This window comes from Aspergillus undulatus (genome assembly GCF_047715775.1).
Source record: "Aspergillus undulatus strain CBS 261.88 unplaced genomic scaffold BDV17scaffold_2, whole genome shotgun sequence".
Taxonomy (NCBI): Eukaryota; Fungi; Ascomycota; class Eurotiomycetes; order Eurotiales; family Aspergillaceae; genus Aspergillus; species Aspergillus undulatus.
Genome location: NW_027396606.1, coordinates 783,205 through 796,996, shown reverse-complemented (window position 1 = coordinate 796,996; position 13,792 = coordinate 783,205). Strand labels below are relative to the sequence as shown.

The window sequence follows — 13,792 nt, the reverse complement described above, 5'->3', positions numbered from 1 at the left end:
TTCCGCCTCTTCTCCAGTCACCGACGGTCAAGATGGCGCGTGTGCTGAGATCCCTGCGCCAGTTCCTGGGAGTCAATAATCCTCCTCCTTCGCCGTCTTCACCGTCAATTCAGCGCTCGGGCCCTCGTGTTGCCCGTTCTACAATTGATACCGATTTCTCTCATATTCGAGGTACCGCTTGCCCAGCACGCCTATCCGCCATGTTCAAGCCCAATTAACGCATTCATTTCATCGCAGAGGGCGACCGGATCATTGTCTTTGGAGGTAACAAGAAGCGACAAACGCCGCAGTTGACTGGGCCTCTGCGGCCTGGTCAGAAATTTGACACACCCCGGGGGGGTTATCTCAAGCATGACGAGCTCATTGACCGGAGAGTTCGCGATGTTGTCGCGACACAGAAAGGTTCGGAGTGCCCGCCCTCTTACTACCATTCTGAGATGGTAATTAAGACTGGAACTCGATCCTACAGGCTCGAAGTTTCGAATCTCGCATCCTACACTCGATCAATATGTTGCGCTGACACCGCGACATGTAACGCCGGTACTACAACACCCTCTATTGTCCGCCGTATGTCTGCACTTCATTAACCGGATACCCTAGATCTATGCTGCAGATGCGAACGTCATCGTATCACTTCTCGATATTCACGTTACACCTCCGGCAGACGGCGACGACAACCGATCACCACTAGAGATCCTCGAATCCGGCACCGGCCACGGCTCCCTAACCCTCCATCTTTCGCGCGCAATCCAAGCCGCAAATACCCTCCCACCTCCAATCCCGAAACCCTCGCAGGTGAAATACCTCCAAAACCCCGCCGTCTTTCCACGTCAGTCCACGAAGGACACCGAGCCAGAAGCCGGAGAGCAAGACCAGAATCCAACCCACACCCAACAAGCCTGGGACGCCTGGCGCGCCCAGCGCAAGGCCATCCTACACACCGTCGAAGTCTCGCCTACCTTCTCTACCCATGCCGAGCGCATAGTCCGCGGCTTCCACCGCGGCATCTACGCCGGCAACGTCGACTTCTACGTCGGCCGCGTGGAGAATTGGATCGCGGACCAGATCAACAAGCGCTCCCAGTCTACGTCTACGTCTACGTCTACCTCCCCCGCCACAGCCATCATCGAACCCTTCCTCACGCACGCCATTCTCGACATGCCCTCCGCGCACCTCCGCATCCCGCACGTCGCGCCGGTCCTCAAAACGAACGGGATCCTCGCCGTCTTCATGCCTAGCGTCACGCAGATAGCGGACTGCGTTGAGCTCATCAAGAAGGAACGCATTCCGCTCGACCTCGATCAGGTCATTGAGCTCGGTACTGGCATTAGTGGCGGGCGCCTCTGGGATGTCCGGGTTGCGATGAAGAAGTCGAAGGCAGATCCGAATTGGGAGGCGGCCGCTTCGAGTTCGAGCGAAGCCGTTGCTGAATCTGGGTCTGGGTCTGGGTCTGAGGCGGAATTTGAACCTGCTTCGGAGGAGTCATCTGGGGATAGTGAAGAGGGGCAGCAGCAGCCGCAGATACTAGCGGCTGCTTCGGGTCCATCGGAGGCCATTGTTTGTCGGCCGAAGGCTGGTATGATGACTGCGGGTGGAGGATTCGTGGGTATATGGAGGAAGATTCAGGGTCATTCGGGGGATGCTAGTAGTACCCCTCCTCCGACCCCGGCCCCTTAATATATTTGCTATATCTGAAGCATTCCCCCCTTGTACTATAGATCAATACTGTACTATACCGGCCCATAGAATAGACGACATGTACTACTAAAACGCGAATACTCCATCTTGGCATCCATCCTCTACTACAAGCAATAAGAATTGGCAGACACAGCAAGAACATGTAATACAGACCGTCTCGAAGATCATCAAGTTGTAGTCAAATCCTAACACATACCTAGGTACCAAGAGCAAAAAAGAAAGAAAGCGAAAGATAAAACTTGACCACGCCATTGCGCTACTCACTTTCCAAGAAGATCATCGACTCAATACGCACCTCAGATTGGGATTTGCATCCATGAATTGCGCAATCCCGAACGGAATCCCCTGGCAACAAATGCGCGGGAGAAAAGAGACAAGAAAAGACAAGAAATATAAGAAGACAGACGGGAAGGAAGAGGAGCGGAAGCATAGGTAAGGTAAGCATGGCATGGAACGAGACTTAACACCGCGAGAGAAGTCAGACACGCGCAGAAGCCCCCACCCCCCCCAACGTAAGCGGAAAACGAAATGACGTAAGAAACCGAGATAACAAGAACGGAACAAAGCAATACAGTAAGCCGGACTACACAAACACCAGTCTTCGTAAGATTCGACATGCTCCCATACTTTGAGTAACGTGGTTCAATCAACGGCGACCGCTTAGCTCCGCTGCGGTCCAAAGTCCGCCTCCACAACCTTGCCCTTTTTACCTTTAACTGAAAACTCCGCGAACAATGCGATATGATCACTTGGAAAATGATAGTTAGGGAACCCAGGCACCCTCTGTAGATAGTCCTTATCCACCTCTCCCAGTAACGCCGACACATGCACCGAGTTCGAGGTGAACCAGATGTAGTCTAGTATGTCCTTGAAGTCGGGGGTGTAATTCGTGAAGCTCAACTCGCCGATGGCGCCGTACGCTGACTTGAGCTTGAATGGGTGTGTCATGCCGATTCGGCTTAGGTTTCCGTACATCCGCTTCTCTAGATCTGGATGATCTTCGGTGAGGCGTCCGGTCGAGATGAGATTGTAGGCTGCCGAACCGGGAGACGAGTTGAAATCTCCGCACATAAAGAGCGGAATCTGGTCACCACTAGCGTACTCCGCAGACGGAGCGGGTTCAGGCATGGTCTGCTCGCCTCCGGCTTCTGAGAAGCGGAAGGCGGTCTTGTCCGTGCAAGCGGGCCATTTGGCGTATCTTTCTGAGTGCTTCGCGATTTCTTCCATAAGGATAGCCGTCTGTATCAATTTCACATCCTTAAAGGCGGGGTCCCAGTAAAGATGTGCGTTGACGATGATGAACCGAGATCCAGTTTGGCGGTTTTCCAAGAAGACAATAACGGCAATATGATCCTTCTGCCACAGCCGATTGTAGATATCGTCTTGACCTTTGGCGTCCGGTCTTCGTACAGCGGTCTGACCGAAGTTGATCACCTGCTTGTCCAGAAGAATGAACTTGCTTCCCTTGAAGAAGATAGCACATCCGTCAACGCCTTTGGCATCCTCTTCTTGCATTCCCATGGCTCTTCCTCGAGGCCAGTACACACCCTTGTAATCACTGTAGGCTAATTGTTCCCTGAAGAATTGGTTGTAGCTGCCTTGGTCGATTTCCTGAAGGCAGATAATATCCGAATCATGGGACCGCAGCTCGCTCAATATGGACTCCCGTCTGTATTCCCAGGATAGGACGCGGGCAGGCGCATAGCCATAGTGTGACTGGGTCGCGGAGGAATCGCAAAGGATGTTGTAAGAAAGGACGGAGATCTTGTCCGGCGAGTTGACTGCAGTCTCGTCGAGAATGATCCAGTCTCGGCTCGGCGGGACAACATGAATGTCTTCTCAAGAATTAGCATCACAAGTAATCTGCTATGAATGACGAGGACAAACCTGGCATTTCTTCTTTGAGATATTTGATCAAAGCTTTGGTGCCTTCCTTCATAACCAGGGATTTCAAAGTATCCTCCAACGGATTACCCTCTATACCCAGAACGTCTAACCGGTAGAGATAGCCCATTTCATAAGGAAGAGTACGAATGTTATTGTCGAACAGGAGAAGTTGCTTTAAGTTCGTGAGCATGCCAATCTCTTCTGGCAGCTCGGCAAGATCGTTGCCCGACAAATCCAAGTGGCTAAGCTTGCGTAGTTGACCAATTTCCGGAGGGAGCACCTTCAACTTGTTGTGAGTCAAATAAAGTTTTTCCAAGAAAGCATATCTGAACAGCGACGGCGCCAGAGCCCGGAGTCCTTGCCCGCCGAAATCAAGCGCATGCCAGCCCTGCCGCGAGGCAGGCTTTGCCTTTGCAACCCCGTTCTTGTATGTGACCCCATTTTCCTGAGGATTTGGCTGGCTGGGAGCAATCTGAATGCCTTTGGCCTGCTGTGCTACGGCGCGAGCATAGTAGTGAGGTGAACTGGCTTGCCGGGACTCAGCAGCTAGCTGGAGCTGCTGTTGCCAATGTTCGTTCATAGATTCGTCAAGATCTTCGTCAATGTTGGCGTGCGTCCCATTTTGGATGTGGCTAGGGGTGAAGTGAGGGGTAGCTGATGTTAAAGCCCCGCTGGAGAAGTTATGCTGGTGACCGACGTGTTGCGGAGGTTGGTTGTGGTGGGCGTGGTGATGAGGTTGCTGTACGGGGTGCGGATGATGAGACTGTGTCTGAAACTTGGGGATCTGCATACCAAACCGCTGGTGGGCCTGGCCGCCATTCATGATAACATGTTGCTGTTGGTGGGTTTGGCTGTACATCGTGAAGGGATTGAGGGCAGTTGCCTGGCCGAGCGGGGGCGAGCGCGAGGGGGAGGGGGTTTCGTGGTTGTATTTCAGCCGTCCAGTAGGGGAGCCTGTGCCGTTGCGAATGAGATGACGTTGGTGAGTATGTTGTTGCGTTTGAAAGAAGTATTGCCCGGCCCCAGGCTGCTGGAACCTGTAGGTACCATCTGCCATTTAACGTGGCAGATGAAACCGTGTGTTATTTGCAAGAGGGGGGGTGTCGGAGTCGACCCGAATTCGTAGCACCGGAGAGGCGGCCGTGGAAGGGAAGAGAGGAGGAGTCGGGGGTCGAATACGTTCTCTCCTTCTCTTCAACATGGGGTCCTGGATGGAACCACCCCCAGAAAGGAAAATTGATTCTCAACAGACGGCCAGAGCTATGCACAGCAGATAATTTACTTTCTCCGCACTAGCTCCAGCGCTGGTCTCCAATGTAGAAGGAAGATCTAAGGATCGGACGGTAGAGCCGGGGTCGGGCGAACGAGTCACGGCAGGAAGAGGTCGAGATCACACGATGGCCTAGATCAAACGTTAGACGGGCTCCCCAGGGTAATTGCAGACAGCAAATAAGGCTGAGCGCACACGATAAACAGTCAGATGATAAAGTAATGACGGTAGCAGCCAGTCGAGGTGATGTTCTTTGACGCTCGAGTGTGATCGAAGGCGGGAGGTTGCTGCGGTCACGTGGCACGCTCCGGGAGGCTGTGATTCGCCGCCGCAATCGTTCGTTGCAAGCGCCCAAGGAAGTCAACCAACCTTGGACCCTACGCTCAGCTTTAAAGCTTGGTAAGGCCAGATATCAACCTCCATCCCTACTGGGTCCCCTTGTCCGTCTATAATTGCTCCCCCTTGATTTCCAGACAATAGACCAATACTTCGAACTCTCCTCAGAACAAGTCAAATGTTCTGGCAAGCTCTAGACCATCTATTGGTCCCCCTTCCGGCCCCAGGAGTACAATCAGCAAGCTACACATCGTTGTCCTGTTTCAACGAGAACAGTCACCCTGAAACCCATGTCATGGCCATAACTCAATGAGCTCTTATTCAAACTCTCCACAACGAGAAATACTCCCATTGTCCAGGCAGCAGACCTTCGAACAACGCACTTCAGAGTTCAACCCCACATCCCCCGCAGCGGTAGATCTTGGCCACATCCTGGCAGAAGGAACAATATCACTCTGAGGTGATATATGACAGTAGTTATCTCCAGACATAGCGGAAACGCTGGAATACGAGACGCTCTTCATCCCGCAGGATGAATAATAGAGGATTTACACTTACCGGACATTGTGTGGCCACACTGGTGCTTCCAGACACCGCGGCACCAATTTCTGATATTTGACGGGAAAAGATGAAGATGGCACTAGTACCCCTCTGCGGATGAGAAAACCAGGAGAAGTCATCGAGCTGTCCTCGTTAAGGCCGTGAGAGACGTTGACTCGGCTTGAGTTGATGCGTAGTGTGCACGACGCGGAGAAAATCACGAAGCTGCAGGCTCAGGTAGGTGGATGTCGGACGATGAGAATGATTAAGAACAGATGGACTAGCTAAGCTGCCAGGTGGCTGTAAGCGTCTACGAGCTGACCTTCAAAGCCGCGTGACCCCTTCACTCCTCGTCCATTCACTCAATCCACTCCTTGTCTTTTCGTAGAGTGAATTCAATTCATTGAACCGACAAGGATATTGTCCGAGCTTCCTCTGTCTCGGAGATTTCCTCTCTGTGTTTTCGACATATAGGGCTTGCTCATAGCATTTACCGCCTGAACGGGGTTAGTGGTTAGCGGCTCAGCAGTACTGAATACATGGTATTTTCTCATGTGTCCTATCTTTGTCCTGTCTTGACAAAAACTTAGTATATCCTGTGCAAGTCTTTATTCTACTGACCGGGCAATCACCAAATCCATTTCAGCCGGTCAAGAGCTGCTGTCCATTAAGCTTAGTGTTTCCTGGTATGACCACCCCCGTAAACTACTACCATAGCCTATGTGGACGCATTTTTAAGGAAAGCATAGATAATGTATATGGAATGAAAAGCAATACTAGCCTGCCTATTCTTAGGTGTTTTCTAATCAAGTTAGAATCTTTATCGACGCAAACGCATGTACTGGCTTTAATGATAATCTCGAAGCTGATGCTCGAGAGTCTACCTGTAGTTGCTTGCAGGCGGGTCATCATGATACTTTTGGCTGGGCTTACTGCATCCAACTATATGCGAGCACCAGTGATCGAGATTATTCTATTGGGCGTAGTACCTGTAGTACCTCCCGTCTGGCTCCGCTCCTTGTCAGCGTCGCGCAAGAAAAACTGCCTAGCCCTCGGACACCGTATCCTTACACCCAGCGTCGTCCCGAATTGCTTGCCCTGTGTAACATACCCCAAAATGTGCCGTATACCGATGTTAACTATACCCATCTGTATATCATCCAAAGGTCATCTGTCCTTCGTGCTGGTCAGCATCCGCCGCCTCTTCAGAACGTCACGCTAGGTTGCCCGAGATCACGTCCTACATCCCTGTACTTCGATTCCGCGGCAAAATGGCACCCTTGAGAATTGACACCCATCACCATGTTTTCCCACCGCTGGTCAAGAAAGGTGCGTGCTTACTGTCTAATCGCCGTCTGAGTTCGAGGTCCTAGATGCCAATATCCTGACTGACTAACCGGTTGCTGTATGCACTAGCCATCGAGAATGCCCCCAACCTCGCACAAGGCTTGCCACCCGCAGCCTGGAGTCCAGAGATAGCGTTGAACTTCATGTCCCGCAATGGGATCGAAGCTTCCATCCTCTCCTGTCCTATGCCGCTAAGCGTCGTAACGCAGTCAGCGAGCGAGACCGCATCGCTTGCTAGAGAAGTGAACGAGTACCTTGCTTCAATCCGCGACAAATACCCAAAGCAATTCGGCCTCTTTGCTGCCCTTCCCTCGATCGAGGATACGGAGCTGTGTATCGAGGAGATCCGATATGCACTGGATGTCCTCAAGGCAGATGGCGTGGGTCTCTTCACTAGCTACAACGAGAAGTACCTAGGTCATCCGGATTTCGAGCCCATCTGGCGAGAGTTGAATGCTCGTAAGGCGGTTGTATTCACACATCCCACGATGGAGGACATCAAAAATTCGATTGACGAGCCGTTCACAATCCCCCGGCCGCTGGTGGACTGGACGCATGAGACCACACGGGCAGCCGTGCATCTGATATTGACAAATACCCTGCGTCGCTGTGCAGCGGATTGTCGGATTATTCTCTCGCACGGCGGGGGCACGCTTCCTTTTGTTGCGGAGAGGGTCGCGGATCTTGATATGGCGACACATGCATCTGGAAAGTCGCCGCAGGAGATTCTGAACGAGGCGAGGTCGTTTTATTTTGATCTGGCATTGGTCAGGGGCGCGGCGCCACTCCACCTTGCGTTCGAGTTTGCGGCGGATGGACATGTTTTGTTTGGGACGGATTATCCGTGTCTCAGGGAGGACACTGTTGCGAAGCAATGCGGTGCTCTAAAGGATGAGACATTCCTTGATTCGACAAGGAAGGCGGCAGAGACTCTGTTCCCACGTCTGGCGGAGTGAATAATGCATAATGGGCTGCACCCTGGTATCATGTGCATGACCCGTACCTTCTATTGCTGCACAGCACCTGCAATAACCGTAGATCAGAAAAAGCAGCCTACTCGTACCGTCAAGATAAGCAGAGCAATGATTCCAAATCCGCAGCCAAGACAAGCTGGAAAACGCAATATACTCCCTGTCGATCGGCCGTATTATTGATCGACTTGACTTTAAACTTCTGGACGGAGTTGACGAGTCACATTTGCAAGTGAGGCTCTTCATCGATATCGCATTCTTCTCCTTGCAAATGGTCCAAGCTCGACAATTGATGATAAAGGGGTCATCCGAGCCGTGAAGTGGGAACCCATCGGGCTTTGACCAAGTGCCCAATTCATGGGAGTGATCCCTTATTTCCAGTTGCCTGGATTCGCGGAAAGGCTCTCGCCTCATCTTGCCTCATCCCTACCTGACGAAGCCCAGGTCGGTCCAAAGTTAACAGGACTTTGGTTCGGTTCGGGCGTGCCGATATTGTCGCCTTGCGAACTCGGTCGAGCTCATCCATCATGATGTCAATGACTAGAACCCATCGCTGATATTGTTTCCAGTACTTTGTAGTTGACGCTGGGTGGCCAAGATACATGCTCAAGTAGGATTCCCACAAGCGTAACCGAGTCCTGGTGGCCAGACGGGCAAATCCGCCACTAGTCAGCGTGTACCTACGTTAGTTGGCCGCGGCAAAAGGAGGCAGACCCCAAGAGCGGCTAGGAAGAGCCGAGTCGAGCGGGAAATGCAAGCTGGGTTCCACTGACAAGAAAGTCCTGTCTAGCTGCAGGAGTAATCAGGATTCAGGACAGGTAACCAGACTTGTCTAGTGTCAAAAGTAGACCCGGCTGGTCCGCTGTCGACTATGGAAGGTTCAAGGTTTCGTTCCGCATACAGCGTGCAGAGCGGACTGCAGGCGATCCTATCATGCTAGAGTCAAACATTTCGACTGCCGAGACTTGCAGTGTGGAAATCTTCATGGACTGGATTGAGACTAGAAGCCCCTAAGGAGTCCAAGCGAAGGATCCTGCCGGCTGAGGATTGGCAATTAGCGATCAGGTCGTGTGGTCTGAACACTGAAGGACAGAGGAAGTGGTACAGTAGACATGGTACAGTTACAAAGCTGAAGAATGCAAACCGTGGCTCCAGCAGGTCTGACATGTGCATTACACATCTAAACCTTAAAGCGAGTCAGCTCCAGAGCAGGCAGAGGCCCAGAGCAGCCCCTATCCCTATGGGTATGGTTTGGTTTGTGGAAGAATGCGAGACTAAACTCTGCTGCACTTAGGCTTAGCATGCCCGAATTTTCGCATAGCGTGTTTGAAGTGTTTTGCCCCCCTCTCCAAGTCTCTTGAGTAACTCCTATTTCATGCGTTACAGATCTCTGTGCGCTGCTGCCTCGTCCACCCCGCCGCCTTTCTTTTTCCTGCAGGCCGTTCTTTATCTTTATATGGCACTCATTGTTCGCGCATTTCTTGCAGGACAATGAAGAGCCCCGCAAAGGCCAGCGCCACTCTGTGAACTGATCAAACTTTCCTACTGCGAGAATGAGCATGACTCTTTGCTGATTGACTATCTTTCGCCTCGATCGATGAGAACATCTTTCTTATCTTGACATGGATATGATGTCGGTAGCGCTCGGGACCGGACCTTTTAACCCCAACAACCTGCCCGCCGCAGCGTCGGGCTCTGATTTGCACTCAACACATTCTGCAGTCAGTTCAGCTCCATGGGCTGCGACATCCACTTCCTCTCTCACCTCCCTCCATGACTACACCAATTACCCTTTGATCCGTCAAGGCGACCGTACATACCTCCGAGACCCCGAAAACAACTATCCCTTACCATGCGACCTCCCCGAAATTCAGCGCCAGATTCTGCGCTCCCTCATGCTTATGCGCGTGTTCGGCGGCCCTTTCTGCAACCCTTATATCCCTTATCGAGCGCCAAAGCGGGTTCTAGAGATCGCATGCGGGTCGGGGCTGTGGTCGAGCATGACCCATGATTACTTCGCTCGACGCGGACATCGCGATATTGCGTTTTATGGCATTGACATTGTATCCGTCGCGCCGGATCTCCGCAAGAACGGCGTGAACTGGACATTCAAACGACATGACCTGCGCAAACCTCGGTTGCCATTCCCAGACGATTATTTCGATTTCGTTTTCATTAAGGACGCAGCCATGTGTCCGCTCAGCCCGGCTCAGCAAGCACAAGGCTTGGCCGAACCGCTGAGGGTACTCAGGTCCGGCGGGATTTTGGAGGTCTGGGATTCCGACTCGGTCTTTCGCTCGTTGCTTCCTAACCCTGCGCCCGCCCGCAAACTAGCTTCGAAAGAACAAGAGACGGCGGATGCGACTGGAACATACACATTTTCGGCTGCGACACCTTTCACGGGCGCACAAAACAAGTTCCTGCAAAACTACAACTCCTGGATAGAAAAGGCTTTTGACAGCCGCAAACTCTCCACCCTTCCGTGTGCCACGATCAATCTCGCTTTCAGTCTCGAAGTTGACGTCTTGGGCAAGGTCGAAAGTCGACGCATAGCCATTCCGCTGGGAGAACCACGCTGGGAGCGCGAGGGCGGGAAAGATGGCAGCGGACCTCGCAAGCAATTGACGCCAGAACAATTGTCCATTCGACGGACGGCTCTCCAAACAGTCATCCAAATGATCGAGGGCATGGAGCCCATGCTTATGGAAGCCAGCGGCAAAACCAGAGACGAATGGGACAGATGGTGGACCGCCATGATAGGCGATTTGTTCCAAAAAGGAGGGCTCGCCAACGGAGAGTGCTTGGAAGTAAGCGCATGGTGGGGCCAAAAGAAATAAAGAGCCCTCAGAAGGCCAAAAAACACACAGACAGAAAGACAGACAGCCATGATTTAAACTCTAGAGGAGTATTCCGGTGTTCCGGTAAGGATGACAGAATTGAATGAACGACAAAAGCGAAGCGCATCACGGCAACCATTGCTCTCACATCATTCATATATTGGTGATACCCCGACTCGGTTCAGTTTGTTGATATTATTGTATTGTTCTGTTCGGTGTATATTCCCATTTTCAAGACGTTTCTTCATTACCTTACCGCCCTTGGTTGGCATTATTTGCTCTCATAGCGCTGTTTCAACGCTCGATACCGTTTGAGATAGTACCTGGTTTTTTTCGTTAGCACCACCTGTACCTTTATCCATCCCGGGTTGGCATGATGATAAGATATCAATGATAAGATTGGATTCTTCAAACATGCTTCAAAGCTTCTTCGTTCGCCGTAGAAAGTGACTCGAGTAGGACAGACTTACAAAGTCTCGATCTCTGCGTAACCAAAAGTCAGTAAAGCAACAACCAAGCGCAACCATGACGCATAAAAAGCAAGAGGACCTTTCTTCACAGACTCCGCCCTGGCTATCCCCTTCTTTATCTCCTCATCATCTTTCAGATGAACCTGGCTCGAAAACGCGCGATGCAGTCTGTTTCGAAAGTAGTCGTAGCCCAAGGGGTACTCGCGGCCGATATTAAGGAGCTCTAGGAGCCTTATCAGCGAGGTGTAGGTGGAGTAGAGAAATCAGGGCCAACCTTTATAAATATTGATAACTTGACGACGGAGCTCAGGATTCGTCATTATTGCTCCATATGTGACTCAAAAGGACGAGGGAATGCGGAATCTGGACTGGAGAAGGAGCTGAGGTCGGATGTTTGCTTTGTGAAACTCAAGCGCAGGTGACGTCGTACAGGCCAAGCAATTTGCCGTTCCCTCAAGTGGCAGATAAGTGACACACGGCGCGCGGGCTGCTGTTTCTAGGCTTATTGATGCGTAAAGAAGCTGTTTTCTTTGATAACCTGCGTTTCTCTATCACGAAATAGCAGTCATTATGTACGAATAGCCTTATCGGGCCACTGGAAGCTCGACCCGGAAGGAGTGGAGTGGGGTAAGCTGCGCATCTCCAACTCGAGGTCCCCCAGACTCTGAGCTTAAGCGCAACTCAACAACATTCACATTCCCACATAATCGCAGCATAATGATACGCAATCCAGCTCTCCAGAGTTCATACATTTTATCCAGGTCTCTTCAAACGTCGGTCCGCCAATTCTCAGTCTCTTCCCACCTGAACAACCTGAACAACGCTCAACCCCCGATCTCGAGTTCAAAGACGTCCACAGCGCCGAAACCCCACGATATTGATCCACGATGGCTCACAATGACGAAACGCCGCGTAGGATGCTGCATGATGTTTGGCTTGAAGCCTCACCAGATCACGGAAGCTGGTGACATCGTGCGACAGATCGCTAGAGACTGGCGCGAGCTTATTGCAGGCAGCGAGGGATACTTGACGGATGCGACAAGGAGGGGACTGTATAGGCAGAATGTTGCGTGGGGTGAGATGGTATGCTAGCCTATGACGCTGTGCTGTGCCCTGAGCTGCAGGTATATTTGATATTGCTAACATGTGTATGGCATGTTCTGTGAGGATAGGATAGCATGGTAAGACTGTCGAGACTCCGCTTCCAACTTAACAAGTGATGGCGTGGCTGATTTTGGACAAGGGTATTTATCCTTTCCTTTCGCAATATAGATTGGGTTGCCGGTCCTAACAAATCGTAATAGGCCATGTCAACAACGTCACATACGTCCGCTACGCCGAAACCGCACGCGTGTACTTCACCCGCAACTTCGCCTTGCATATCGACCCAGCGCATAAAGCGGAATGGATGAATCTGGTCAGCAACCGTGGGCTTGGTATCATTCTTCGGAGTATCAAGATCGACTACAAATTCGTACGTTGCTTATGCCAACAGCAAATCGCACTTATGCATCCCATTCGGTGTTTGCCAACTCGCTAACACGCTCCTTCGCCGCAGCCAATGCAATACCCGGATAAAGTAACAGTCTACCACAAACTCGTACACGACCCTTCATCATCCCAGTCAACTCAATACGCATTCCATTTACAAGCTATGATCCTCTCCGAGGGAAAGCAGCGCCCTGCGGCCCGCGTGCACGAGGATCTCGTTACCTACGACTACAAGCTCGGGAAGAAGGCGGCTATTCCGCCGTTCCTAATGGAGCAGCTTAAGAGTACATGGGAACTGCAGGAAGAGGCTAAGAAGCAGTGGCGGCAGAGAATTCTAGAGATTGAGGAGAGGGTTCGGAGGTTGGAGGTCGAGAGCTGGGATCGCGCGGATGCGGTTGAGGATACGGGGTCTGCAAAGAAATGAGACGGGAGAGAATATAGAGACCCAGAATTTGGCGAGTGCGCCTTTCTGTCGCCGTCTGTGGTGCGCACTATATATAGTACTGTTGCTCATGGGTAGTAGTCTAGCGCGTATATGTAGACCATTTGGTAGAAAGAGACCTCTGAACCCATCAGTTGCATGGAAGGTTCTAGACTTCTATATATCTCCAGTTGCAGCTCGCATTGCACACTGCATGTCGTGCTACCACCAAATAAATGGTATTCTGTCTCAGGGCACATCCAAAGTCTAGATTGCCCTGAGCTCCATAAAACTTTCTTTTCCAAATTCCTAAACACAGACCCCAGCCAAGGTCTGTACTGCGTCGATGCCTCCATCTACAGTCATGTGACAGGAACACCCCTTCGATTCAAGCACCCGATTGGCTTACCTTCAAGATCACGTGATTATGGCGTTATTTACTCCACCCCCACCATAGCTTTGCTTGCGTCTGTTGTTTTTACCCCTCCAAGCTCTTTTCTTTTCTCCAAAGCCATCAATCTTTC

The 13,792-nt window shown here is 51.5% G+C and overlaps 7 protein-coding genes across 7 annotated transcripts; 5 read left to right on the top strand and 2 right to left on the bottom strand.

Moving 5' to 3' along the window:
• Positions 1–32: 32 nt before the first annotated feature.
• Positions 33–1,677, top strand: BDV17DRAFT_286677 (tRNA (adenine-N(1)-)-methyltransferase; the record flags this gene model as incomplete). Its single annotated transcript, XM_073760976.1, has 4 exons — positions 33–171; positions 238–402; positions 470–540; positions 601–1,677. 4 exons carry the CDS (start codon positions 33–35, stop codon positions 1,675–1,677), a joined length of 1,452 nt encoding a protein of 483 aa, XP_073620705.1.
• Positions 1,678–2,250: 573 nt separating this feature from the next.
• Positions 2,251–5,212, bottom strand: BDV17DRAFT_69209 (Endonuclease/exonuclease/phosphatase). The gene is made up of 2 exons (XM_073764978.1): positions 3,586–5,212; positions 2,251–3,533 (listed from the first exon to the last, which is right to left on the bottom strand). The coding sequence occupies exons 1-2, from the start codon at positions 4,640–4,642 to the stop codon at positions 2,359–2,361; spliced, it is 2,232 nt and encodes a 743-aa protein (XP_073620704.1). The 5' UTR covers positions 4,643–5,212; the 3' UTR covers positions 2,251–2,358.
• Positions 5,213–6,043: 831 nt separating this feature from the next.
• BDV17DRAFT_69425 (uncharacterized protein) lies at positions 6,044–7,087 on the top strand. Its single transcript, XM_073764980.1, has 2 exons — positions 6,044–6,273; positions 6,322–7,087. Exon 2 carries the CDS (start codon positions 6,420–6,422, stop codon positions 6,951–6,953), a length of 534 nt encoding a protein of 177 aa, XP_073620703.1. The 5' UTR covers positions 6,044–6,273; positions 6,322–6,419; the 3' UTR covers positions 6,954–7,087.
• Positions 7,003–8,034, top strand: BDV17DRAFT_286675 (amidohydrolase family protein; the record flags this gene model as incomplete). The annotated part of the gene is made up of 2 exons (XM_073760975.1): positions 7,003–7,060; positions 7,148–8,034. 2 exons carry the CDS (start codon positions 7,003–7,005, stop codon positions 8,032–8,034), a joined length of 945 nt encoding a protein of 314 aa, XP_073620702.1.
• A 1,413-nt stretch (positions 8,035–9,447) lies between these two features.
• BDV17DRAFT_69193 (class I SAM-dependent methyltransferase) lies at positions 9,448–11,623 on the top strand. The gene has a single exon (XM_073764976.1). The coding sequence runs from the start codon at positions 9,672–9,674 to the stop codon at positions 10,884–10,886; it is 1,215 nt and encodes a 404-aa protein (XP_073620701.1). The 5' UTR covers positions 9,448–9,671; the 3' UTR covers positions 10,887–11,623.
• Positions 11,022–11,839, bottom strand: BDV17DRAFT_69204 (electron transfer flavoprotein regulatory factor 1). Its single transcript, XM_073764977.1, has 5 exons — positions 11,787–11,839; positions 11,631–11,724; positions 11,436–11,579; positions 11,357–11,369; positions 11,022–11,209 (listed from the first exon to the last, which is right to left on the bottom strand). Exons 2-5 carry the CDS (start codon positions 11,674–11,676, stop codon positions 11,158–11,160), a joined length of 255 nt encoding a protein of 84 aa, XP_073620700.1. The 5' UTR covers positions 11,677–11,724; positions 11,787–11,839; the 3' UTR covers positions 11,022–11,157.
• Positions 11,840–12,253: 414 nt separating this feature from the next.
• Positions 12,254–13,271, top strand: BDV17DRAFT_286673 (thioesterase family protein; the record flags this gene model as incomplete). The annotated part of the gene is made up of 3 exons (XM_073760974.1): positions 12,254–12,431; positions 12,661–12,830; positions 12,915–13,271. 3 exons carry the CDS (start codon positions 12,254–12,256, stop codon positions 13,269–13,271), a joined length of 705 nt encoding a protein of 234 aa, XP_073620699.1.
• Between the last annotated feature and the right edge of the window lie 521 nt (positions 13,272–13,792).

What these genes read in the sequence shown, in the direction of transcription:
- BDV17DRAFT_69209 (XM_073764978.1), bottom strand. Translation starts at nt 4,642, where the DNA reads ATGGCAGATGGTACCTACAGGTTCCAGCAGCCTGGGGCCGGGCAATAC. An exon ending in TCTCAAAGAAGAAATGCCAG is followed by an intron (nt 3,534 to 3,585) that starts GTTTGTCCTCGT and finishes ATTCTTGAGAAG; the next exon opens with ACATTCATGTTGTCCCGCCG.
- BDV17DRAFT_69425 (XM_073764980.1), top strand. Translation starts at nt 6,420, where the DNA reads ATGACCACCCCCGTAAACTACTACCATAGCCTATGTGGACGCATTTTT.
- BDV17DRAFT_69193 (XM_073764976.1), top strand. Translation starts at nt 9,672, where the DNA reads ATGGATATGATGTCGGTAGCGCTCGGGACCGGACCTTTTAACCCCAAC.
- BDV17DRAFT_69204 (XM_073764977.1), bottom strand. Translation starts at nt 11,676, where the DNA reads ATGACGAATCCTGAGCTCCGTCGTCAAGTTATCAATATTTATAAAG. An exon ending in AGTTATCAATATTTATAAAG is followed by an intron (nt 11,580 to 11,630) that starts GTTGGCCCTGAT and finishes TAAGGCTCCTAG; the next exon opens with AGCTCCTTAATATCGGCCGC.